General features: G+C 37.8%; 2 protein-coding genes across 11 annotated transcripts; both read left to right on the top strand.

Moving 5' to 3' along the window:
• Positions 1-4,628: 4,628 nt before the first annotated feature.
• LOC124875352 (gastrula zinc finger protein XlCGF57.1-like) lies at positions 4,629-19,632 on the top strand. 8 transcript variants are annotated; one of them, XR_007040020.1, is made up of 4 exons: positions 4,629-5,179; positions 7,982-8,338; positions 18,709-18,963; positions 19,064-19,632. XR_007040020.1 is itself a non-coding variant. In XM_047377468.1 (4 exons), the coding sequence occupies exons 1-4, from the start codon at positions 5,065-5,067 to the stop codon at positions 19,122-19,124; spliced, it is 684 nt and encodes a 227-aa protein (XP_047233424.1). In that variant the 5' UTR covers positions 4,629-5,064; the 3' UTR covers positions 19,125-19,632. The 8 variants fall into 8 exon arrangements, 7 of the variants coding, with proteins under 7 accessions (XP_047233424.1, XP_047233426.1, XP_047233425.1 ...); XM_047377468.1 differs by having other exon boundaries at positions 18,709-18,859; XM_047377470.1 differs by lacking the exon at positions 18,709-18,963 and having other exon boundaries at positions 7,982-8,314.
• A 620-nt stretch (positions 19,633-20,252) lies between these two features.
• Positions 20,253-24,251, top strand: LOC124875295 (gastrula zinc finger protein XlCGF57.1-like). Of its 3 annotated transcripts, none has more exons than XM_047377364.1 (4): positions 20,253-20,419; positions 20,579-20,685; positions 20,795-20,972; positions 22,706-24,251. In XM_047377364.1, exons 3-4 carry the CDS (start codon positions 20,882-20,884, stop codon positions 24,172-24,174), a joined length of 1,560 nt encoding a protein of 519 aa, XP_047233320.1. In that variant the 5' UTR covers positions 20,253-20,419; positions 20,579-20,685; positions 20,795-20,881; the 3' UTR covers positions 24,175-24,251. The 3 variants fall into 3 exon arrangements, with proteins under 3 accessions (XP_047233320.1, XP_047233319.1, XP_047233321.1); XM_047377363.1 differs by having other exon boundaries at positions 20,795-20,981; XM_047377365.1 differs by lacking the exons at positions 20,579-20,685; positions 20,795-20,972.
• Positions 24,252-26,600: the final 2,349 nt, after the last annotated feature.

The following is a 26,600-nucleotide window of genomic DNA, read 5'->3' as shown; positions in this document are numbered from 1 at the left end:
TTCCCATGTAGTTTAGACAAATGTTGGTAAGTAAAAAGCCCCATTTTACAGATCGTTTTTCCTGTGTAGTAAATTCTGTGAAGAATTTTGTATTGTACCAGCTGAAGGTTGATATTTGTTTCTCAAAGCATTTATGGAAATTTTACTCCAATAGTTAATATATGTACCAGTAGATATTTCAGCGTCCCATTTACTGATAGAAAGTGAGACTGTTAAATCAACTTCTAAAATTATGCTACAGACTTTGGAGAGTAATTTTGGGGATTGCAGTTTAAAGAAGCTAGTTTTGACTAGAGGAAGTTCTGTGATAACTTAATTTTAAATTTAGACTGGATAATAGATTTTAGTTGGTGATATTTAAGGAATTTATTTTTATCAGTGCCATATGATTCTTTTAGAATATTAAAGGCTAGGACATCTTTCCATCAATTCCTCTAAATGATTTATTTGACATTAAAAAGATAAGAACCCTTTTATTTTGCAGAATGTCTGAATTGATCCAAATAGGTGTTAGACTGCATGGGAAAATTGAAGATCTGTTAATTTTGAGATATTCCCACCAGGTTGTCAGAGATTTACTGATATAAATACTTGTATAACAGCCATGCTGCTTAATTAAAGGGGTGATAAATGGAATAACCGAGATACATATTTCCTTACATAGTGTTTGGATTGAAATTGTTCAATTTCTATCCTTAGGCTGTCTGATGGATTTTCCCAAATCCATAATGTAATCAGTCAGTCATTTTCTACCACTTATCCCATAGTGGGTCACAGGGGAGCTGGTGCCTATCTCCAGCAGTCTATGGGCGAGAGACGGTACACCCTGGACAGGTTGCCAGTCCATCACACAAACAACCATGCACACACTCATTCATACACCTAAGAGACCAGTTAACCTAACAGGCATGTCTTTGGACTGTGGGAGGATGCCGGAGTACACAGTGAGAACCCACGCATGCACGGGGAGAACATGCAAACTCCATGCAGAAAGACCCCAGGCCGGGAATTGAACCCAGGACCTTCTTGCTGCAAGGCAACAGTGCTACCAACTGCGCCACCGTGCAGCCCCATAATGTAATCAATGTGATATGATCAAATCTAAGCTTTCGAACCACATCTGGGATGGTGCACAAGGTCTCTAACATTGACCAACTCCGTGATGTCGTCATGGAGGAGTGAAGGACTCCAGTGGCCACCTGTAAGGCTTTAGTGAACTCCATGCATGAGAGAGTTAAGGCAGTGCTGGAAAATAACGGTGGTCACACAAAATATAGACACTGTGCACAATTTGAACATTTTCATTACATGTACTCTCTTTTGTTGCCAGCCTTTTAAACATTAATGGATGAGTGTTGAGTTATTTTGAGGGGACAGCAAATTGAATCTGTTGTACAAGCTGTACACTGACTAGATTGTATTAAACTATCTTCACTGTTGTCCTATGAAAAGAAGTAAAATATTTACAAATATATGAGGGGTGTACTTACTTATGTGATACTTTATTTTAAATTAATCTAAAATTCAATACCTATTCACACTGACCACCATATTTTGCAACCATAGGAGGCGCTGTTGTGTTTTTACACCACATCTTGACCTGGAAGAAGTGTGAGCCTGGGAGAAGAGGGTGGGGCAACCATGAGAAAACAACAAAAATAAAAATAAGCGGTGCAAACCCAGGTGTTTGTAAAAAATGTCATTTGAATAAAAAAAGATTTTCCTTAAAATCAACTCTCACATGTTGAGAGAATAACTAACGGTGCACATGCACATTATTGTTCTTAAAAGGTATTGGAATATAGTTGGGTTTTTTTTTTACACTTTTGGTTAGGGATGTTACCATATATTGTAACCATTCGGTAACTTGTAGTAAAAGACTAAATATTTAACCAAACTGTTTCTGTTGACTCTTTGCTTCCTCTAATAAATAAAAAGTAACATCTGACCACTGACTTCATGATTGTTATTGAGATGGCGACGGCCACAGAATGACTGGCATTATATCATTCGGTGATGGTCATTGGTTAATCAACTGTCACTGTGAAATTATATTGGTCAATTGTAAATACCCAAAATGCTGTTAACAGTTCATCTAATATACAATGAGGTGCAGCCTTTACTTTGTTAAGCTTTGACTTGATGTTGAGAGACAGCTTCATGCTGATGGGGGTAAATACAAAAACTATCCAGAAGCTAAAATCGTGGATTTCCCCGTCCCAGAGGATGATTCCAAAGCTCGTTGTAATACACAAATTTAAGCGCAGCTTCATGATTTTAAAGAACCAATGGGGTCAAAACATGCACAGACATTTTTGGAGGCAGGTGATCAAGCCAAAAAAAAAGGCATCCATGGCCAAATTTATTTATGCACCTTAATCAAAAGAGACTCACTTAATCATATGAAAAAACAGTATATATTATTTGACTGTTTTCTGACAGAGTTGACAGATTACACTAATAATAAACCATTACCAATATAATTCACCACACTGTCATGTAGCTCAGCTTAAGACCTGCCTTTCATTTCAAATCACAAATTATTTTAGGTAGTTAATGCTAACATTAGGTTTATTATTATGTTAATAAAATCCAACATACAGCTAAGTAACATTTTCCTATTTATTCATCATTTTGTGTTTGCAGCTCTATATCATAGAACATTATATTCAGCCTCCGGCATATATTAGCCTGTAATGTTAACTACCGAGCAAATTGATTCCTCAACTGTTTGAGTAGAAATGTTTGCATGAAAAGAGCTCCTTGAGTTAAAGTGACTTTTACCTACACAGAACAGAGTTTGGCCTGCATGCTGTAATTATAAAATATTGTATGTTTGTTTCTATTTTCAATACTTTATTGTGAGAGTTACTAGTCATTGAGAAAAATGGTTGTGGCCATGCTTTTTCTTTTCTTCTTCAGGCTTTAAAAACATTACTCATTGGCCTTCAAACACTACTGGGACTTGAGTTTACTTAACTTTTATAAGTGTTGGCTTTATCGATTTTATGGTTTGGTTTTTACTATGTTTGTATTGAGTTTTGAATTTATTTACATTCTTGTGTGTTTAGTTTTGGTATTCTATTTTAAGTTTTTTCTTATTTATCCCCGATGTTCAACAGTTTGTTTCAGATGTGGCTGGTGTTAAAGTGCTTTATAAATAAAATTGATGATGCTGATCAAAAGAATTAAGTGAAATTAGTGAAATGGTCTAACTTGTTTGTATATCCCCCTTTTTTTTCTCCATCAGTCAACAGCTGGACAAGGCTTTGAAATCATGGATTTGACAAGTGCAAAACGTGTAGGCAGTGCATTATACAGTCATTCATAGATGCTGATTGGAAGAAAATGCAAGCGTTTTTCAGCAGGTGTAGCACCAAAATGTCCCTCTCTCTGGCCCCTTTTTTTAAAGAAACATCAGTCCAGAAGCCATGTAATGGGTACAGCAGCGCTATAATGTTAAGCATTTTTGTTAATTTTGCTGTCTTGCTGACAGTTACTGCACAGATTTAACTAGAATATCAGACATGATAATAATGAACCATCCGGAAAGTTGCTGTCTAAGTGTAGCACTTTAATTTGCTTGTTCTGTATCTTATCAGCTTAAATTGCCTCTGCAGTGGATACCCATATAAAACTAGACAGGTGGTTTTGAAGAAGGCATAATGGGTTATTGACAGACTGCACAAGGTTCACAACTCTAAATGTTAAGCAGGATTTGAACCCAGAACCTTCTTGCTGTAAGCTAACACTTCTACTCACTGCTCCACTGTGGGTCTCCATGAGTCTTTGTGAATTACTAACCCAAGCTTTGTGGCAGGAATGAAGAAACCTCCACATAGCTATAAATGTAAATTAAATGTGGTCTATTCTGAAGTTCTGCCTTTACAAGGTTTTAAAATATTCTTTTTTTAGATATTGGGAACAAACCAGTTTTCTAAAAGTGATACAACTGGATAAAAAGTTAAAATCAAGTGAGATCCTTTTCAAAAAAGTTAAAAGTGAACAGTTTCATCTTAATCATTGATTGAATTTTAGTCTGTTTAATAAACCCTTACAAAACCATCCTCTTTAAATCAGAATTTGTTGGTTAAATTAACATGCAAATGTCTTGGTTATAATTTATAAATGTATGAACGACATGGTGAAAACATGACAAAAACATGAAAAATGAAACCCCATTTTTTTTCTCTTATGACAAGCTAAATAACTCAAAATATTGGATCTATATATATATATATGCAATATATATAGATATCTATATGTCTATAGATATATAGATATCTATATATAGATCTCTCTCTCTCTCTCTCTATATATATATATATATATATATATATATATACATATGCACACACACATGCTGTATTTGGAAAGAATTAGATTTTATTTGAATTTTTATCAACTCCATCCATTTTGACTAGAAAAGGTTAAGATGATTCATATAAGTTATTAAGCAGCAGAGTTCTAAAGCATTTCCTTCCTTCTGATAAATCAAATTACAAATATGTTGTTTTAAACATATCTTTAAATAGTTCATTTGATTCGTGTTGTTTTCTTGTGAAATGCTGACCTTTAAAAGAGGAAGTAGGTTTTCTCTTCCGAGCTTTACTTGTCGTTTATTAGAAGGAGAAAGTAACCGGATGTTGCGATGTTAGCATAACAAAAACACAAAAAACACCTTTGTTTGCTAACTAAATGAAGTGTGTAATTTATCGACTCGAAAGTTAGGTTACATCATGTAAATGTGTACTTTATACCACTGCGTTTATTTCTACCTGAGGTTTGTAGCACACAATGCTATTAGCCTCCATTAGCAAAGTGAATGGACTGTTAGCCACCTAGAGCCGAGGCAGCTAACAGCAGATATTTAATCAGCGTTTCCGAGGTTAAAGCTTACAAAATGCATGGTTTAGTGCTATAAGACGAGTCCGTAGTGCTAATTTGTATCTGATTCCAGTTGCAGGCTGCAGAATATATAGATTATGTAGCTGATACCATGACCTACTATAACGTGAAGGTTGCAAGCAAGGACTGAAAAGGAGAATCCCAAGTGGAGCGAGGATGTCTGAGATGATGAAGCTTGAAGCAGAAGACCCAGGAGGGCTCAGGGTTGTGCCTGGCATACCTGTAGGATCCACATCAGAACTGGAGCAGACACAAGACAGCAAAGATCTCAGTAAGTGACACACATTATTTGTCTGTGTTGGAGCAAATCAAATCTGGGTGGAAGTTTTAAAAGGGCTGCTTGACTGTAGAAATAAAATCAGTGATAAGTATCCTAGAAGCCATTGTAGCCGAGGTAGAGTACACCCTGGACTTCTAACCAGTCAAGTAGTAATGTAACCACTGTCTGACATGTAAGTCCTGAGGCAGATGTAAAAAAAAAGAAATGTGTTAATAAAAATGTCAGTAAAACTTTGCATGAAGGCTTGATTTATTTAACAAAAATCACGTAACCAGTGATGTCCACTCCACACACATCCATCTCACTGATTCTGAATCTGATTAAAAGGTTTAAAACACGTTGCATCTCTGTGGATCTAGAGCAGTGTTGCCAGATCTCGCAGGAGAAACAAGCAGCCAGCTCTATGAAAACAAGCCACCATCACACTGCTGAACAGAGGCCGCTTTTATACAGTATAAATGCTTTAATTTATTATATTATATTTATACATAAGCAACAGCAAAATTGTGCTAAAAGTTTTACCCTACATTTGAATAACAATACACACGTGAGCCATTTCAAACAGGCCTAGAGTCTTTCTATCGTCATTAATGTATTCACCTTTTTAACTGAACACATTTTTGTTTTTATTGACAGTGATATTTTTGTCGGTTCTGACACATTTTACAGAATTTTGACATGAACTCTGATTTTAAATGTTTACCTGCGGAACCGTAATCTCAAACAATGTTGCTAAAAGCTTTAGTGCTTTAGAAAGCTGTGCTTTTTCATTACTACATTATCGAAACTTAAATAAAGGTTCTGCCGGTTCAGAAGGTTTGCAAAAAATATCTTTCCAAATGCCACTTTTACAAAATGTTTATGTCATAATCCTACAAAGCAGAACCACCTCTGAGCTACCTCTGGCCATTTCTGAATCACAACCGGAGACATAGATATAAACGTTAGGTATTGATTGAAAATGAACAATTCTGGTTCCTATAAATTCTCGATTCCAATTCTTTCAAGAGGCAGGGTCAAAAAGTTTTACATGATTTATTTGAGCTAGCTAACCAGAGGTCTTTCTGGGTGAAATATTCTGAACTTTTCCATGCATTTTAATTCTATTAACTTTTTACTTTTTATGAACTTAACTATGAATTTCTCACAGGGCTATTTGCAACCAGTATATAAATATCAAACATATAAACTTGAATATAAATGAAATTTAAAGCCCCAGGATTTATTTAACCCAGGTAAAAAGAATCCTGTGGATTTGGGTTCCTCCTGTTTTGATTGCTCAGAAAGGCCACAGCCTTTTATTTAAATCAGTCTAATGATGTATGGGGGAAGTTGCAAAGAAAACTGCAATACCCCTTCAGTCCAGCAGGTGGCATTACTCCTTTACTCCCTTTAAAAGACTTGGTTAATATTGTTTTTTGTTCCACTAAAAGTAATAGTTGATAACGAGCAGCTTTATAGTTGAACAGTTGATTATTTCCTTCCATTATTCATTAAGTTGCAGGAAGCAGGAAACCCTTTTATTCCTATTTTATTAAAGTTTATAATTATTTATAATAATTACTTCACATTAAAGTTTTTACCAACAATCAGGCCAGACTTGTTGCTTTACAAATGCATGATTTACAATAACGAGCACGAACAGAAAAAATATTTTAGTAAAAATTGTATTTATTAGAAAAAAAAGATATTCAGTCTGGAAGTACAGGGATCACTGGAAGCTTTTGGGAAACTGCATTTAAACTTGGAACAGTTGTCTCTCCTCCTGCAGAGCTGTCTGCATAAATCCATGAAAAATGAAAGTAATGAATGTAAGTTAGGTTTACATGAAAAGCCAGCTGGAATCGAATCCATAACTTTCAGATTGCAAGGCAACTATTCTTCTAACTGAGCCACAGTTGCCTCTGTACTGCATTAAAATATTTTACAACAGAACTGTGTTAACACTCCTGGGGAAATCAGAAAAGTCCTACCTCAGACCAGGACCTTTTTACCCGTGAAAGTAAGGCCCTGGGAAAGTGTAATTACCCTAACAAATTTGTATCAAAACATGCCCTGGCTTTTCAAAAGCCTGGGGTTTTCCACAAGCAATGGAAAACTTGATATGGGAAGGGCAAAAAGTTGCCTTGATCCAGCCTTAAATGGTTTTTTGAAAGTGCCTGTTACTGCCTTTCCAGGTGATTGTGCAGATGATTCTGGTGAATTGTTCATAGTTACGAGGGGCTGTTGTAACACTCACTATACGTGGTGATTGGATAAAACCAGGCTCTAGGTTTATAGGAGCAGCAACATTTTCTAATCGATCTACAACCACAGACCACAAGATACATTTTATATGCCTGCTTGTTTAATTAATAAAATAGAAATAGAAATAAACATTTAACCAGTGGTACCAGGATGCATCAAAATCAAATCTGCCCAAATAAAGTGGACTATCAGAGGAGATGAACTCTGGTCCCTTTAAAGCTGTCCAAACAGCAATGATATGAAAGCACTGAAGTTGTCAGCTGAATCTGTTTTTCTGACTATCATTTGAAATCTAACATGATGGACAAATTCCCCTGACCAAGTTTAGTTTTTTTCCACATAGAGTTACAGGTATTTGCCCAGTTAATTTTATTTTTATGCCAAATTATGGAGATTTTTCTATACAGCTAATTAAAATTGACCTGAATTGCTAATATGCTTTTTAAACACAACAATTTTTTCAATGTTATTTTTGTTTTATTACTTATGTTTTAATGAAAGTTATGTTTACCTGTCACCATTTATTAATGTCCACGTGTGCTTCAGTGTTCCCAGACTTTCAAATTGTGGTGGTTAAAGAAGAACATTGTGATCTATGGAGCTCCAACTCGGACCAGCAGGACCCGGAGCCCCTTGACATAAAGGAGGAAGATGAGGAACTCTGGATCAATCAGGAGGTAGAGCAGCTTCTTGTGAAGATCGAAGATGAAGAGAAACCACAGTTATCAGAGCTTCATCAAATCAAAACTGAAAATGACAGAAAGACAGAAGCTCCAACCAGCAGCTCAACTGAACAGATGGAAACGGAGTCTAATGAAGAGAACTGTGGAGGACCAGAACCTGACACCAACCGAGATCCAGAGTGTTCTTATCAACAAAGTAAGATGACTGTTCATAAAAAAGGTAAAAGACCTAAGATTACCTCGATTGGAGTCCATGAAGGAGAAAGGCCATTTGGTTGCAGTGTTTGTGGCAAAAGATTTAAATGTAAAATTCATGTTGATTTCCACATGAAGACTCACACCGCAAAGAGAGAGCATAACTGTGATTTTTGCGGTAAGGGATTTCAAGACGACCATTCACTACAGACACATGTAAGAGTCCACACTGGAGAGAAACCATTTGCCTGTGATGATTGTGGTAAAAGGTTTCATGCCAAGAATATTCTTAATAGTCACATGAAAGTCCATTCAGAAGAAACATTTCCCTGTGATGTTTGTGGTTCAGTCTTTAAAAGAAAGGAAAGCCTAAAAAAGCACATGTGGACCCACACTGCACAGAGACCGTTTGTTTGTAGTGTTTGCAGTAAAGGGTTTTTAAAACAAGATCATCTTAAGGGCCATATGCGTGTACACACAGGAGAAAAATCATTCATTTGTAGTTTCTGTAGTAAAGGATTTTCACTTCAGCACAATCTGAAAAGACACATGCTTGTTCACACAGGAGAGAAGCCATTGGTTTGTAGTGTTTGCAGTAAAGGATTTTCACAACATTTAGATCTGAAGAGACACATGCGTGTTCACACAGGAGAGAAACCCTTTATTTGTGGTGTTTGCTGTAAAGAATTTTCAAATCCTGGAGGTCTGAAAAAACATATGAATTTTCACACTGCGCCGTTTAGCTGTAGCGACTGCAGTAAACATTTTGTGGATGAAATGCAGTTAGAGCGACATGCAAGAGTTCACATTGAGGAGAGGCCATTTGCTTGTGAGGCCTGTAAATGCAGATTTAATCATAAGTGTCATCTTAAAAAGCACATGAGAGTCCATTCAGGAGAAAAACCATTTATTTGTAGCGTTTGTAGTAAGGGATTTACGTTACAAGAGAATCTAAAGAGACACATGCGCATTCACACAAGGGAGAAACCGTTTGCGTGTAGCGTTTGCAGCAAAGCATTTTCACAGCATGGGAATCTGAAGAGACACATGAGTGTTCATGAGGGTTGCAACTCATGATTATTTTGATGGCCGACTTATCTCTCACTACTTTTCCAACAGTCTTCATTTTGCACACAGGAATTGCCTCTACTGCAGGGGGGCCATCTCCAGTCGTTGAGAGCTACTGTCCTGCAATTTTTGGAATCATCCCTGCTCCAACAAACTGGAATCACCCTCATCAGCATGTCATTTAGCTTTAGTTGTGTTGGAGAAACGGATGCATATAAGAGCTGGAGGACCTCTACTGAATGATATAAATTCTTACAGTAAATCAAAATATAAATTTGTTGTGAAAGACACTTTAAAAAAATATTTTTCCTTCTTTAGCTGTAGTTGAAAACGGGGTTCTGCAAAATCAAATTTTAATACTTGAAGCATATTTTTTTTAAAGTACAGGGTTATATGATACTGCTAGAAAACACAGTCAGAGATTTGGAGCCAATTTTTGATCTCTGCTTTCTGTAAAGCTTTGCCCTGCCCACAGCGATATGATCCAAATATCTTGGAAAACTAACACTGTCGAAAACATTTTTATTCTAACTTTCCTGTCTTAGTTGATCATTAATTATTTATATTAGCGAAATGCTGTGCAGAGAGCAGTTTCTGTGAAACAGGGTTTTACTAATTACTAACAAACACAAAATGATTGGAAGTTGAAGTTTTAAACAGTCTGTATGAGAGGTCCCAGGTTCAAATCCCGTGTGAGACCCAGTTTACTGTTACAGTCCAGGCAGTTAACAACAAAGAGAAGTAAAAATGGTGTAATGTCATTCTCCCTTTTTTTTTAAGAAGACCAAAATACAAGTAAACAGTTATTATTCAAAATAACAAGGTTACAAATTACCAACTCAAAACCAAGACTTATTTAAATTTCCACCTATTTCAACATACATCTACCACTTAAAGGCAAGACCAATCAGAAAGCAGAGTTGGTGCTTCAAACACCGGAGTCATCAGCAAAAAACTAACCGTGAATTAGCAGTCATACAGTTGAGCCAGCCCAATCACCTGATTTAGCTTTACATGAAAATGCAATGTGTTCTTCATTTAACAGGTGCTGAAGGGAGCTCTGCAAACGACTTGTAACGTCAAAATGGCTGCATTACTGTGTAAATCTGTGAATTACACACTCACTGCAGTACCACTGCTACAAGCAAGGTGTTGCCCTCGATTAAATAATACTGCTGTGCAGCAGGAACGTCGGCATAGGAAACAGTATGTGCACTTTTCACACAAAAGTGGCGTACAGTGAGGAAAATAAGTATTTGATGCAGCGCAAGTTTTCCACTTACAAAGAATGGAAAGGTCTGTAATTTCCATCATAGGTACACTTCAACAGTGAGAGACAGATCATTAAAAGAAATCCAGAAAATCTCATTGTATGATATTAAAATAATACATTTGCATTTTATTGCATGTAATAAGTATTTGATCAGTTACCAACCAACCAGCAAGAGGTCTAGGTCTCTTAGACCTGTTAGCCCTCCTATCCTGCACTCATTACCTGTATTAATTGCACCTGTTTAAACTCATTACCTGTCTAAAACACACCTGTCCACACACTCAATTAGACCTGAAATTCTCCACCATGGACAAGGCCAAAGAGTGTCTAAGAATACCAGTTACAAAATTGTAGACATGCACAAGGCTGGGATGGGCATGCAGCTTGGTGAGAAGGCAACAACTGTTGGCACAATTATTAGAAAAGTGGAAGAAACTCTAGATGACTTGTCAATCTCACTCAAACTCCTCCGTGGATCTGCTACACTCTGCTTTACTGAAACCTGGCTGAGTGAGAACACACTTCTGATACTCGGCTTTCAGCTGTTATGAGCAGACTGCAATGCAGACTTATCGAGAAAGAAGTGAGGAGGCGGTATTTGCTTTTGTATAAACGAAAGTTGGTGCAGTGATACCAAAATGTTGAAATAGACATTTAGTCCTAACCTGGAGTCATTTTTCATAAACTGTAAACTGTTTTATCCACTGAGGGAGTTCCCCTCATTTGTATTAGTTGGCACTTACATACAAAAAACATCCAGACTCTCTCATCATTCTTCTTGGTGATTTTAACAGTGCAAACCTCTCCTATTAACTTCCCAAATACAGACAGCACATTAAGTGTCCCACCAGGGATAAAAACACTCTGGATCACTGCTACACAACTTTAAAGGATGCATATCATGCTGTCACCAGGGCTGCTTTGGGACTTTCTGACCACTCTCGTTTATCCCATCCCAACCTACAGGCAGAAATTAAAAGCTTCCAAACCTGTGGTTAAAGTGTTAAAAAGTGGACTGATGAGTCAAAGCAGATGTTAAGGCCTGCTTTGACTGCACAGATTGGACTGTTTTTGAAACTCCAGCCACTGATTTAAACCATCTTACTCAGGTGGTGACATCATACATTAGTTTCCGTGAGGACGTGTGTGTGCAGACCAAGACCTTCTGCACATACAATAACAATAAATCTTGGTTCACTTCACTTCTGAGGAAGCTGCACGGGGATAAGGAAGAGGCTCACAGCAGTGGGGACTGGGCCCTGTATAAGCAGGCCAGGAACAAACTGACCAAGGAGATCAAACCAGAGAAGAGAAGCTACAGTGAGAAGCTAAACAAAAGCTTCTCAGACAAAGGCACTCCTGCTGAGCAGAATCCTCACCTGGCAAATCAACTGAATGGCAGTTCACATCTCAACCCAACTCCTCCACATCCCATTCAGACAAATTCTTTCCATACACCAACCACCTCCTCCTACATTCAAACCCCCTGCCTGGACTAAGGATCTCTGAGAAAGATGTAAATGGGCTCTTTTACCACCTGAAAACAAGAAAGGTTTCAGGACCTGATGATGTATTCCCATTATGCTTGAGAGCCTGCGCCGACCAACTGGCCCCATCACTGAGATCTTTAACAAGTCCCTGGAGCTGTGTGAGGTTCCCTCCTGCTTCAGATCCTCCACCATTATCCCATTAACCAAGAAACCCACAATCACAGGATTAAATGAATACAGGCCTGTCGCCCTGATGTCTGTGGTCATAAAATCCTGCAACACCTTGACCAGCTAAGGAAGTACGCCAGGATCCTGCTTGTGGTCTTCAGCTCGGCCGTCACCATCAACCCAGAACTCCTGCACCAGAAGCTCACCCAGCTCTAAGTCCCTGCCTCCACCTTAGTCAGTGGATCACCAGCTACCTGAAGGACCGTCAGTCGCAAGTGAGATTGGGGAGCATTTTCTCCCGCACAAGATCAGTAAGCACTGGCGACCCCCAGGGTTGTGTTCTCTCCCCACTCTTCTTCTTCCTCTACACAAATGACTGCATCTCAGCGGACCCGTCTGTGAAAGTACTGAAGTTTGCAGATGACACCATGGTCATTGGTCTGAACCCGGAACAGGGATGAGTCTGCTTAAAGACAGAAAGTGGATTGGCTGGTACACTGGTGTAGTCAGAACCAACTTGAACTTAACCCACTCAAGACTGTGAAGATGATGGTGGACCTTTGGCGAACAACACCCACTTCACCATCCTCAACAAGACTACCTGCTATGGATCACTTCTGGTTCCAAGGAACCACCACTTTTCGAGACCTGAGATGGCCTTCACACTTATAGACAATGTTCGGAAGAAGGCCCAGCAGAAATTGTACTTCCTAAGGCAACTCAAGAAGTACAACCTTCCACAGGAGCTGCTGGTCATCTTCTACACTACCATAATTCAGTCTGTCCTGTCTTGGTCCATCTCAGTGTGGTTTGGCTCATCCACCAAACAGGACAGGTCCAGACTGCAGCAAACCATCAGGTCTGCAGAGAGAATCATCAGGGATGACCTTCGCTCCATCCAGAACTTATACGGGTCTAGGGTCAGCAACAGGGCAGTTAAAATCTCTGCAGACCCCACACACCCTGTACATAATTAGTTTAGGCTTTTACTTCAGGTCGGTGCTACAGAGCGCTGTCTGCTAAAACCAGCCGCCACTGAGACAGTTTCTTCCCCCAGGCTGTTTCTCTGATGAACACTTGACAGTCAGAGCTCCAGTACAACACCATGCATACTTGGACTGATCTCATGATATATTTTATTATAAAGTCACTTGTGTATATATGTGCATTTAAAGATATTTTTTATTTCCATTGTATAATGGGGGAGAAAAATCTTCACTGAGAGCAAAGTGTACTGGAGTCAAATTCCTTTGGAAATAAAGCTGATTCTGAACTACAGGAAACCTCTGTAATTATAAACCAATGTTTATGTACCAAATATTAAGTTCAAATTTTCTATTGTATCAAATACTTCTTTCTTGGAATCAAATGCTAATTAATTGTTTAACTATCATGCAATGTGATTTTCATTTCTTTTTTTTTTTTTTTTAGATTCTGTCTCAGTTTAGGTGTACCGACAATAAATATTACTGCTCTTTCCATTCTTTGTAATTGCAAGAACTTGTCAAATCGGCTTGTGTATCCAATACGTATTTTTCCCACTGCGTTTAAAATTATCTTCACGAGACAAACATCCAATTTGCAACATCTTTTAAAGTATTTATCTTTATTACTTTTTACTGACAGACGGATCAAAATTAAAGTGGATTATTTCAAAGTGAACATTAAAACTTTTTGTTTTCACCTATAAGTGAAGTCAAGTCAAGTTTATTTATATAGTGCTTTTCAGCAACTCAAGATGCTGTACATAAGGAAAAACCTTACAATGATACAGAAAATCAAGCAACAGAGGTAATTAAAAAAGTAAAGAGAATAGAATGATGGATAAGAAAACGAAAGGAAAATTGGACTGAAAACGTAACTAATGTTTAGATAACACTCTAAACAAATAAGTTTTTAATCTTGATTTAAAGCAACTCAGGGTTTTGGCGCTTTTACAGTTTTCTGGGAGTTTATTCCAAATTAGTGGAGCATAACTAAAAGCTGCTTCTCCATGTTTGGTTCTGGTTCTGGGTATGCAGAGTAGATTTGAGCCAGAAGACCCGAGAGGTCAACAAGTCTGTAATGTATTGTGGCGCTAAGCCATTCAGTGATTTATAGACAAACAGAAGTATTTTAAAGCTTCATTAAATTCATGTAACCATGTTTCTGTTAAAAACTTTACATCGATATCGTGGTCAGTAATGAAGTCATTGATTAAAAATGATTTTCCTGACAGAGATCTAATGTTCAATAAAGCCAGTTTATATAACTTAGTTGCTGATATTAACTTTGTGTCTGGTTGTACCTGACAGTTTATGGGTTTTTTTTTTTGATTGTTTATTACTGTCTCTTATCCTTTTAGCTTTGTTCTTTCTGTCACATATAAGCACAGAGATTTTACAACTATCTCCTATTAGGGCCCAAGTTTTTCCTGGACATGCTCATTTCTGATAGAGTTACCACTGGAGCCCAGACTGTATCACAGAGAAGTGATTTGAAGGTCCTGATTAGGAGGAGATAGATTAGGAGGTGGTGGAGCTCTGCGGCATTTGGAAGATGTTGGTTTAGTAGCAGGGCCTCAGCCACGGGGGGTGTTGAATGGAGAAGATGTCAGAGCTATTTGGGTCCTGATCTTAAGAGCTCCTTTCATGTTATCAGAATCCAGTAAAGCAAAAAGCGGGCTCAGTGGGGAGATGGGAGAGTTCTGTGCGCCTGGGGTGAGGGGGTTTAACGGGGGCGGTCGGTCTAAGCAGAGAGCTTAGGAGAAAAGCATCTGAGCAGGCAGAGAGGTGGAGGCAAAACCTATAAATAAACATTTTATGTATTTATGTTTACACTTTTTTTAGCCTTTTAATACAAGAAAAGCAAAAAAAGCAAATAAATAAAATCATCAAACATTGGTTGTTAAACAAAATGTTTTGGTTGTAACTTTAAAGTATGCCTGAGTTCTTTCATTAACCTGTGAACATCTAAATAAGTTGTCTCTTCTATTTGCTGCTTTGGTAATGTTTATTACTGGTGCTTTGTGCCTGATTAACACCAAATGGGACAGCCTTTGAGGTTTCCATACATATTCACATGTCTTTCACTCATTTGTTGTTTAGTTAAAGTTACTAGTTATGGTGCAGCATGTTAAATCATTGAAGTCTGATTGTTTTTCTGTAAAAAGTCAATTTGGTGCTCTTACTTCTCTCTTTGGTCTTATTGTTCATCACTGTAGATTTTTTTGTTGTAGGAGAAATGTTGGCAATTCTCAACCAATGAAAAATGTTTGGCACCTCAACACCACAAAGCCCCACCCTGAAGGTTAATCCTAATTTCAAATGTACCTCCTCCCTACCAGAACTCTTGAAAAACTAGCTTTCTATAAATGTAGTTGGTTTACATGATTACAGGGCAATCATGTAAAATTAGCTCCTCAACACGGATCCATTGAGCATTAAGGTGTTCAATGGAACATGGTTCCTAATAGTTTGACATGAACTAACGTGTTCTCAGTCAGATACTGCTGCAAAGTGAAGATTAATTACCAGATGCTTATTTTACCTTTAATACTTCCTGCTAGCAGTTATTCACTCTTCCACTCAGCTCTGTCTTAAATATTACTTTTTTTATTGTTGGCTTGTAAAAAGATATGTGCTGTACTAAATAGAGTACTATTGCTAAATACACTATATTGCCAAAAGTATTGAGTCAAACCAGCAAATTAATGAATTTGGGTGTTACGATAACTTCCATGGCTGCAGGTATATAACGTTTGGTGTGGAGAAACTTCATTGGCCTGCACAGAGTCCTGACTTCAACCTTCTTGTACACCATTAAGATGAATTAGGGCAGAGGCAGCAATTGTGGTTTTCTAATCTATGAACACACTCCTAAACCTTGTGGCAGATGTTTAAAGACTAGTTAAAGTTGTTATTACTGGCAACGGTGGGTCCATCAATAAATTGGACCTTTACAGGATGTCATAAAACTTCATGTAAATATAAAAGTAGACTAACAAATACTTTTGGCAATATAGGGTATGGTCAGATGTGTGTAATACAAATGTTTAAAAGCTGTTTGGATTGAATTCTGTTTATAATATGATATTAACTGGACCTGTTTGTTCTGTAAAATGCCTGAGATTCTTTTTTTTTCGGCATATTAATAAACTAAATTGCATCATTGTATTTGGGAGGATTAAAACGTGAATGTCTCATAGCAAAACTATAATCATATTTAATAAATTAGAATATGTGTTCCGATCAGGCTCCTTCTGTCAGATTAAACATACCTTTTAAAAATAATCTTTAAGCAGGTACTAAACATACTGTTCATTAAGCCCATATTCTATGAAGGTGATTCTGGGACAAAATGATTTGTGCATTGTAACTGAATTTGAAGCCACGGAGAGAAATGCTACTGGAATTTTTTTATTGTAGTTCTAGTAATTGGAATTGTGTTCTGTCTTTCACAGTTACAAAGTAACAGTTACACCTCTTCAGATTTTTAAGTACAAGTACACAAATTGTATTCTGTGAGTCACACATCAAAAACCTGTTAAATTCAAAAGGTTTCAAATTCCAAAACTAATGGTGCAAAACAAATTCACACATCTGTGTTAACATGTTCCCACAAACAATTTTTCATCATTTATTTTCCTCAACACAGACAAGTTTGTGAATACAACTGCATAAATCTGCTACTGTGAGTCACAAATGCTGCTATACAAGTCACATTCTTTTTGGCGCGCTTTGTAACAGACAGTGAAGCAAAACCATTTCTGACTTGAAGGTAATTTGTATGGCCGTGCAGTAGAGGGCGCTGCCTGCTCCAGACTCGGTAAGTAGCGTTGTTTCTCCTAAACAATTTCTCAAAATGATTTGAACTCATGTAGAGATGGTGGTGGGCCTGTGGAGAGGTGAGGCTGTTGTTTTTGCAACAAACTGCTTCTGCTGTTGACGTTTTCTATGCTAACACGCTAGCGATGAGGGCACGACAAGCGCAGGCCTCCAAATGAGTGTGTTTGGTGTTTTTAAGATGAATACATATGAGTAATGCATTTATTGGAAGTAGTGATTAAAAAACTACCAGACATAAATAAATACTGGGCAAAAGTAATCAGCATTGAACACCGTGCTAAACATGGGTTATCACCAGCTGCACTGACTTGAACTGGGCTTCGCATTTTTAGTGTATTGCTTTGCTTTCACTAAAACTTAAAATGGCCAGTGATATCTTGGTTTTTTTAGACAAAATACATTGTATTGATCTTTACTCAGGCTTGTGATGGCTGTCAGCTGTAATTGCTGCAATTATTTGCTTATTTTCTGTGTTGCTGTGTATGCTGACTTCAATTACAGACCCCCAGTAAAGAAACCACTGAAATATGATAAGTTGAACACCTTCTTGTGAACTAGCCCTGTTTAGTTTTCTTACTAGACAATGTTAAAGATCTATTACCAAAATAATTTGCTGGTAAGTGCGTAGAGTTGCATAATCACTGAAGTAAACCAGTTGACAAATAGTTGGTTTTTTTCTTCTTATTAAACACACGTGCTTATCAGTTATATTTTAACAACTGTGTCCTTCTAAACATTTCTTTCAACATTGTGGGCTGTATACATTTTGGAGTGAGACTGTAGTGAGTTTATCTTTGATTCCAGCTGGTATAATGCATATGTATGGTTGTTGGAAAGAAAGAATAATTATTGTTCCTTGTGTTTAGTTGAGCTGGCTGAGGAGAAACACAAAATATAGCAGGTATAGGTAGAAATGATGGGAATTTGGAATTCCTTCTGCCTTAGCTTTGCATCCTTTCCTATTCACTGTGTTGTTGAAATACTAGAGGCGAGTATGTTGATCCATTACGTTTCAGGAAATGAAGAGCATGTCATCATGAATAACTGTCCAACTGTTATGTAAAGATCAAATAGTTTGCTATAGGTAGCCCAACCCTTATCTTTAGTGTTTTTCAAAAGTCTTTTTGAGAATAATTTCAACAATCCAACTCCTAACAGTTTTTGTATGTGCTAGGGTTAATACTGACTACTGTCTGATGAAAACAAGATTGTGTCCTGCTGCTCTAATTCCTCCAGCTAACAGCTCCGAGTCTTTCTTCGTTTTATCAATCAGCGTTGCTTTTTCTAAAAATATGTCCTCTTTGCCTGTTTGACCTGTTTCAGCATAATGAAATGTAAAAGTATTTTAGTGATGGCTAATACTTCTCAAATTGGTGAAAGAGGTGTACAGAGGTCATCAACCAATAGTATTCTGACGGCTTTCACTGACCTCTAGATGAAAACCAATATATTTCCACACTAAGGTTAGCACAGGTTTGTTAGATGACCTGTCAAACTCATTGCCCCACATTTACATTTTTTATAGATGTTTAACAACAAATTCCACAATGTTTGTGCTTCTACTTTGCAGGAAAAAAGGTTCCAGACCTCAGTCAGGGTTGGCAAAATTATTTCCTTCCAGATCTTTCAATTCGATTGAAGAAGTCACTCACACGTCCTGATGCTGCCACACTTGTACTTTACTTGAACTATAATTGGGATGATGCACGTTATAACCAAATGTAATGATGGCAATTATTGTTTTGTCTACTTTTTTGATATCTTGTTTTTTTCCTCTCCTTACACATCTCTGAGAAGTTCTTCAGCTCTACAAACCCTCATTACAGTTAAATAATTTCTTTCTCATGTGTCTTTGCGTCACACCAGAATAAGACAGTTATGATAAACTGACCCTGTATTTGTTGTCATTTGTTTCTTTAATTTAGGCCAACTTCAATTTCATCAGGACTGGCACCTAGAAGTGTGTATGACAACAACCCCACGTGAAGCTTCCACATTAAAGACTTCTGCATTGCAGCAACTGACCTCTGACACAAGTTCCATGGCACACCTCATTGCTTCAGTATGGAGTGTTGGCAGGACTGTGAGGGGTCCAAGTTGATTTTGATCTGACGAGCTGCAATCTAGACTTTTCTGCAGTTAGAGGCATAACCTTACCAAAATGGGTAACTGTATTGATTGTGCTTCTTACTTCATGAAACTCGACAGTTGAGGTGATATAGAACTAAATGATATGGTGGAAATCTGTCTTATCTGTATTAAGAAGGAGGGAGTTATGGAGCTTTTTAATAATGTGTAATTTCCATGGGCAGAAAACTGATAAAAAACAATGAAAGCTTTCAGGATGTCAGGAAATGCTTCAGCTACAGCAGATGCTCTTCATCAGTCTTGTGAGATGTTGGAAGTCAATGAGGGATTCTGTCCAGCAGTTATGCTATTGTCATCTCTGATGTAAAGAATGTGATTGCAACACTATTAAAGTATTAAAACAGTGTTCTCATTATGCTTTAATCCAGGTATTAGAACAAATGACTCCAGTATTTATTTTTCATTTGACTATATCAAATATGTGCATGTTTGATTACAATTTGTTGTCAGCTGATTTAAGAGAGGTGCAAATATTTCATGAAAATTTTAACTAAATACTTAAACACCAGATTAAAATAACTGATTACTATTGAGATGGTCCTAGTCTATTCAGTGATTGCCTCTATCACCTTTTGACATACTTCTGATTAATAAAATTAAAATTTTAACCAGCGATATTTGAGACCACATAAATCTAAACAGCACTTGTAATTAGCATTTATTGTAAGGTAATCGTTGATTGAGGAATATGAGTTACAGAACATGATATTTCACTTCTTACACACTTTGATAAATGTAAATCATGCAGTATTTTAGACCTTTGTAGTATTTAGATTGTATCACACTCCCTGACAGCACTAGCTGACTTACTTTCACTGTAGCGGCTCATACAACAAGTTTCTTTCCACAATAAACAATATGTTTGGAAATGTTCCCATGACATAGTTTACAATCTTCGCTAAGCTTATGTTATTTAGCCCTGGAAAGCGATAAAACGGAAGTACCGTACATACAACCGGAAGTTGGACGCATATTTATTTCCGCGTTTTGAAAATAAGCTCTGCAACCCGTTCCTTGTCATTCATTGGTCGGTGAGAAGGAAATAGTCGGATGTAACAATGTTTACTCAACTGGCCCGACAGAAAAACGTGCGGAACTGATGTCTCGGACTATCCTCATGTATCCGTGAGGATGTAAGTGCTACACGTTTGTTTTAACTGATGTGATTGTGTCTAGTTTGCTGTATGTCTAGTTGCTAATGTAATTAGCTTTTATTAGCAAAGGGAATAGAGTTTCAGCTAAGCCGGCTAGCAATAGAGACTTATTACGCGACACCCACCCGAATTTGTTAGGCTCTGTGGAGAAAACCACATCGTCTGTGGACACCTCTAATCCTTGTTCAGCTGAGGACCGAGAGACTGGAGACAATTACTAAGTGGATATAAAACTTCTGACCAAGGTAGACTCTCCCCTTTGCAGCATCGCTTCAGTTCTGATACGGTTGATTTTTTTTCTGTTAATACAATTTATTTGATCAGATGCAATTTGTGTCTTGATTCCACTTTCAGACCGCAGAGAAACAGAAAATACAGGTTGGCTGGCTGAAACCTTACTAGAACATGTAAGGGTTGTAAACAAGGATTGTGGAAAGAAGGATGTCTGACATGATGAAAGTTGAAGCAGAAGACCACAGACGGCTTAGTTTAACTGTAGCATCCACATCAGTGCTGAAGCAGACAAAAGACAGTAAGTCCAGTAAGTGACACATTTGTTTGTCTTGGAGCTTGTTAACCCTGGTTGGAAGTTGTAAAAAGGCTGTTGGAGCTGTTGAAGTAATACATTGAAGTATAAATATTCAGGTAGTAATTGCAGCACAGGCAGAGTAGAGTCACACGGGAATAAAACGCCCCTGACTTCTGCCAAATAAGCCATCTATCTACTTGCATACTAAAAGGTCTTAACATGATCGTCCTGATATCGTCGAGCACCGTTTTGCTAAAACTATTTGCTCACCACATCCAACCATTGATATCGGGTGTGGCAATCACTTGTCGTGTATAAGATCAAGCACCTAGAGACTGCTGACTGGCTCTACAGACATTTCTGAAAACTGTAATGTTTTATTTTAGTAGCAATGCAAACAATGTTCTGCTTTTGTCAAGGAAATTGTTCTTGTCTCTGCTTTGAAATATATTCTAAAATGCTGCCTTATTTTTGTGACCAACCTACATGACCTTGCTATTATTTAAAAGCTTTTTAATGTTTTTTTTTCCGATTAAATTCATTGTTATGGCTTGTCTAGGGGTGGCCAGACCACAACATGAAGATGATCCATTCCATCAGGCCACAAGCAGCCACAACAGGCAGTTGAACAAGTTTACAATGATTTATTTACAACAGTGTTTTACTTTAGATTTTTAAACTGGCAAAACATCAAACAAAAGGAAACTGTCTGAAATATTAATCTATGTAAAAAAAATAACCAAATGATAATAACTTACCTTTCAAACTAAGATAAACGGGAGTAAACTAGGATCAAAATAAAAGGCAGTCCACCTCTACAAATTCCTCGATGTAACTTACAGATTTAAAGGTGTTTATAAAGGTGCTCCACTGGCAAAGGTGTGGCTGGTATGGAGGAGCAGAGGATGTATGACAGTCACGCCACAACAGTGTCATCTTATACGTCAACTCCACTTAAGTGACCAATCCCTATTTGTCCATCTTATGGGTCCACCAGTCACAAAGAGAAACCTGCGGAATCAGATTTCCACATTTGAAAAAATAGCACCTTAAAAAAGCAGACAGAACATTGATAAACAACTCTTTAGGAAATTTTGATAACATACCTAATAACAGCCAAGCACAAATAATTAAACGGCGATAGTTTGACATAGTATGAGAGTGGACATATGAGCTGAGCACCAACATGTTAGACCAATGATTAGAACAGCAGTCTAGTTTTATATAAACTAATAAAGTTCATATAGAAAGAAGAAGAAGTTTGATCAAATACAGAGGCAAATTCAATCCAACATGGCCGACCTCCTGTTTGTTGTTGAGTGTGGGTGGAAGAGGTTTTAAAAATTTCAGAGGGGGCACCGTTAAAGCTATTTTCATTGAGACTTTTGTGTTTAGTAAAACTAAAAGTTTTACTTAATGTAAAATATGTAATTTTACACCAGGAAAAACACGTGTGCAACATTTGGTGAGTTTTCGTTTATGTTTAGGCCTCCGAAAAGCCAATTTATTTGCACAGAGAAAAATAATAATGAACATTAGGCCTTCGCAGCGCTTTGCTGCTTGGGCCTTATTAACCTTTACCAATTTGAGTAACTAGAATATATGTGGATCAGTTTGTGCTTTCTTCTAAATGATCGAAAATGAAGTAAGAGTTCTAAAAACTGCTGCAGTTGTCGTTTTGATTTGATAGATTTTGGTTTTTCTTAAGCACTCACTAGTATCCATGTGTGTTTCAGTGTTCCCAGTTCATCAGATGTTTGTGATTAAAGAAGAGGTTCCCCATGACTGGGGGCCCAGTTTGAACCAGCAGGATCAAAACTCTCCTTTCATAAAGGGGGAAGAGGAGGACTTGTGGATCAGCCAGGAGGAAGAGGAGCCTGCTGTAAAGGTTAAATATGATGAGAAACCTCAGTTATCAGAGATTCATCAAATCAAAACTGAAGACAACAGAGAGACAGAAGCTCCAACCAGAAACTCACCTGAACAGATGGAAAGAGAACCTGATGATGAGGACTGTGGAGAACCAGAACGAACGAAAAACCCAGATACACACTGTTCCCAACAAAGTAAGATGATGTCTAAGCTGTATTCAACACTTGCATCTCAGATTGGAGAAAAGCCATTTGTCTGCAATCTTTGTGGCAAAAGTTTCAAACATAAGACCTCGGCTAAGTTACACATCATGACTCACAATGGAATAAAAGAACATAGCTGTGATCTTTGCGGTAAAGGATTTAAAGAAAAATGTTCTCTTCAGACACACATGAATTTCCACACTGGAGAGAGACCATTTGCCTGCGATGATTGTTGTAAAAGGTTTCATACAAGGAAACATCTTAAAGCTCACATGAAGCTCCATTCTGAAGAAAAACCTTTTGCCTGTGATGTTTGTGATACAAGATTTAAGGTAAAGGAAACCCTTAAAAAACACATTAGGAGCCACACATCAGAGAAACCATTTGTTTGTAGTATTTGTAGTAAAGGATTTTCTCAACAAGATCATCTAAAGAGACACATGTGTGTTCACACAGGAGAGAAACCATTTATTTGTAGCGTTTGCAGTAAAGGATTTTCACAACAAGTCAATCTAAAAAGTCACATGTGTGTTCACACAACAGAAAAGCCGTTTATTTGTACAGTTTGTGATAAAGGATTCTCACAAAAAGAGAGTCTAAAGAGCCACATGCATGTTCATACAGGACAGAATCCGTTTATTTGTAGTGTTTGTGGTAAAGGATTTTCACGACAACGGAATCTAAAGAGTCACCTGCGTGTTCACACAGGAGAGAAACCATTTGTTTGTGGTGTTTGTAATAAAGGATTTGCAGTTCAAAAGAATGTAGAAAGACACATGCGTGTTCACACAGGAGAGAAACCATTTGTTTGTAGTGTTTGCAGTAAAGGATTTTCATTACAAGGGAATCTAAAAAGACACATGCAAGTTCACACAGGAGAGAAACCATTTATTTGTTGTGTTTGCAGTAAAGGATTTCCACAAAAAGACACGCTGAAGAGTCACATGCGTGTTCACACTGGAGAAAAACCGTTTATTTGTAGTGTTTGTGGTAAAGGATTTTCATTGCAAAAGAATTTAGTGAGACACATGTGTGTTCACACGGGAAAGAAACCATTCATCTGTAATGTTTGTAGCGCAGGGTTTTCACTACAAATTAATTTAAAAAGTCATATGCATGTTCATAAATGAGAGAGACGTTAGTGTGATGTTTCTAGTCAAGGATTTCACAACCTGGAGCTCTGATTAAAGGTTTCAAACTAAGAGAAGCCATTTGGTTGTGATATTTGCAAAACCAGATAAAACTATCTGGTCACCCCAGCTGGGACATTTTAATATTTTTTTTATATTTAATAGGTAATATTTCTGCCTGTGTTTAGCCTATTAAGATGTTCCAAAGGGTAATAATTTTCACTTTACTTTTCATTCACACCTTCACAATTTAGAAGTTCCACATACCGTGCACATATGGGACCCCGAGCCCAAACGGGTTCCGTTGACAGCCACATAACCAACATTCATTGGAGATACTTTTACTTAGCCATTGCGTAAGGTAATACCTATCACTACCTTTTTAATCTGAGCTGCTAGGTTGAACATCACTGACTGACTAGTGAGCAAAACCGAGCCCCATCTATTGTATTTTGTTGTATTATTCAGAGGTGTGGACTAAAACTTGATGACTTGACTTGAGTCTCAGATTTAATGAGTTGAGACTTGACTTGATTATATTAGAAAAGGCTTGCGAGTCGACTTTGACTTGAATGCTAATACCTTGTGACTTGACTGTAAAGACTTAAGACTTGTATGTGACTTGGTGCCACCTCCGGCATTATTGCATAGAAATAAATTGTATTACTGTAGTACAAAATAGCCTAGATAGGCCACATAGAGTCCGCAGACATTCCACTCTTTTCACTTCAGAAGTTATCTTTCACATTTGTCTTCAAATAAAAATATATATGGAAGTAGGAAGAACTTATGTAAAATATAGTTCACCATCAATAAAATACAATGGCCAGTTTTGTATTTGTTTTGCTATTTTGTTATAAATCATGATTTAACTGGATGTAATTTACCCTTTCAGCAAACCAACTTCTACATTCTGTGCACGTAACCCGTGGAGGTCATACTAGGTTTTTGTGTACATGACTAACTATTGCAAAATACAGCTAATACGCTCTAAGTACAACTACTTTTTATCATCGTGAAGCCGCAAACAATAGAAGCAACAAGTACGGCAGTGAAGATAAAGAACGTACAAGGTAATCATTATTTATATGTTACAAATGCATTGTATAAGTACTCGCTTCCGTTACACTTGCTGATGCTGAATACAGGTCCTTCTCAAAATATTAGCATATTGTGATAAAGTTCATTATTTTCCATAATGTCATGATGAAAATTTAACATTCATATATTTTAGATTCATTGCACACTAACTGAAATATTTCAGGTATTTTATTGTCTTAATACGGATGATTTTGGCATACAGCTCATGAAAACCCAAAATTCCTATCTCACAAAATTAGCATATTTCATCCGACCAATAAAAGAAAAGTGTTTTTAATACAAAAAACGTCAACCTTCAAATAATCATGTACAGTTATGCACTCAATACTTGGTCGGGAATCCTTTTGCAGAAATGACTGCTTCAATGCGGCGTGGCATGGAGGCAATCAGCCTGTGGCACTGAGGTCTTATGGAGGCCCAGGATGCTTCGATAGCGGCCTTTAGCTCATCCAGAGTGTTGGGTCTTGAGTCTCTCAACGTTCTCTTCACAATATCCCACAGATTCTCTATGGGGTTCAGGTCAGGAGAGTTGGCAGGCCAATTGAGCACAGTGATACCATGGTCAGTAAACCATTTACCAGTGGTTTTGGCACTGTGAGCAGGTGCCAGGTCGTGCTGAAAAATGAAATCTTCATCTCCATAAAGCTTTTCAGCAGATGGAAGCAGGAAGTGCTCCAAAATCTCCTGATAGCTAGCTGCATTGACCCTGCCCTTGATAAAACACAGTGGACCAACACCAGCAGCTGACACGGCACCCCAGACCATCACTGACTGTGGGTACTTGACACTGGACTTCTGGCATTTTGGCATTTCCTTCTCCCCAGTCTTCCTCCAGACTCTGGCACCTTGATTTCCGAATGACATGCAGAATTTGCTTTCATCCGAAAAAAGTACTTTGGACCACTGAGCAACAGTCCAGTGCTGCTTCTCTGTAGCCCAGGTCAGGCGCTTCTGCCGCTGTTTCTGGTTCAAAAGTGGCTTGACCTGGGGAATGCGGCACCTGTAGCCCATTTCCTGCACACACCTGTGCACGGTGGCTCTGGATGTTTCTACTCCAGACTCAGTCCACTGCTTCCGCAGGTCCCCCAAGGTCTGGAATCGGCCCTTCTCCACAATCTTCCTCAGGGTCCGGTCACCTCTTCTCGTTGTGCAGCGTTTTCTGCCACACTTTTTCCTTCCCACAGACTTCCCACTGAGGTACCTTGATACAGCACTCTGGGAACAGCCTATTCCTTCAGAAATTTCTTTCTGTGTCTTACCCTCTTGCTTGAGGGTGTCAATAGTGGCCTTCTGGACAGCAGTCAGGTCGGCAGTCTTACCCATGA

This window comes from Girardinichthys multiradiatus, chromosome 10 (genome assembly GCF_021462225.1).
Source record: "Girardinichthys multiradiatus isolate DD_20200921_A chromosome 10, DD_fGirMul_XY1, whole genome shotgun sequence".
NCBI lineage: Eukaryota > Metazoa > Chordata > Actinopteri > Cyprinodontiformes > Goodeidae > Girardinichthys > Girardinichthys multiradiatus.
This window is presented reverse-complemented; position numbering and strand designations above follow the sequence as displayed.

Excerpts from the sequence above, each read along its gene's own strand:
- LOC124875352 (XM_047377467.1), top strand. The coding sequence starts at position 5,065 with ATGTCTGAGATGATGAAGCTTGAAGCAGAAGACCCAGGAGGGCTCAGG. Across the intron at positions 5,180-7,981 it reads ACAAGACAGCAAAGATCTCA|TGTTCCCAGACTTTCAAATT; the intron begins GTAAGTGACACA and ends CGTGTGCTTCAG.
- LOC124875295 (XM_047377363.1), top strand. The coding sequence starts at position 20,882 with ATGTCTGACATGATGAAAGTTGAAGCAGAAGACCACAGACGGCTTAGT. Across the intron at positions 20,982-22,705 it reads GACAAAAGACAGTAAGTCCA|TGTTCCCAGTTCATCAGATG; the intron begins GTAAGTGACACA and ends TGTGTGTTTCAG.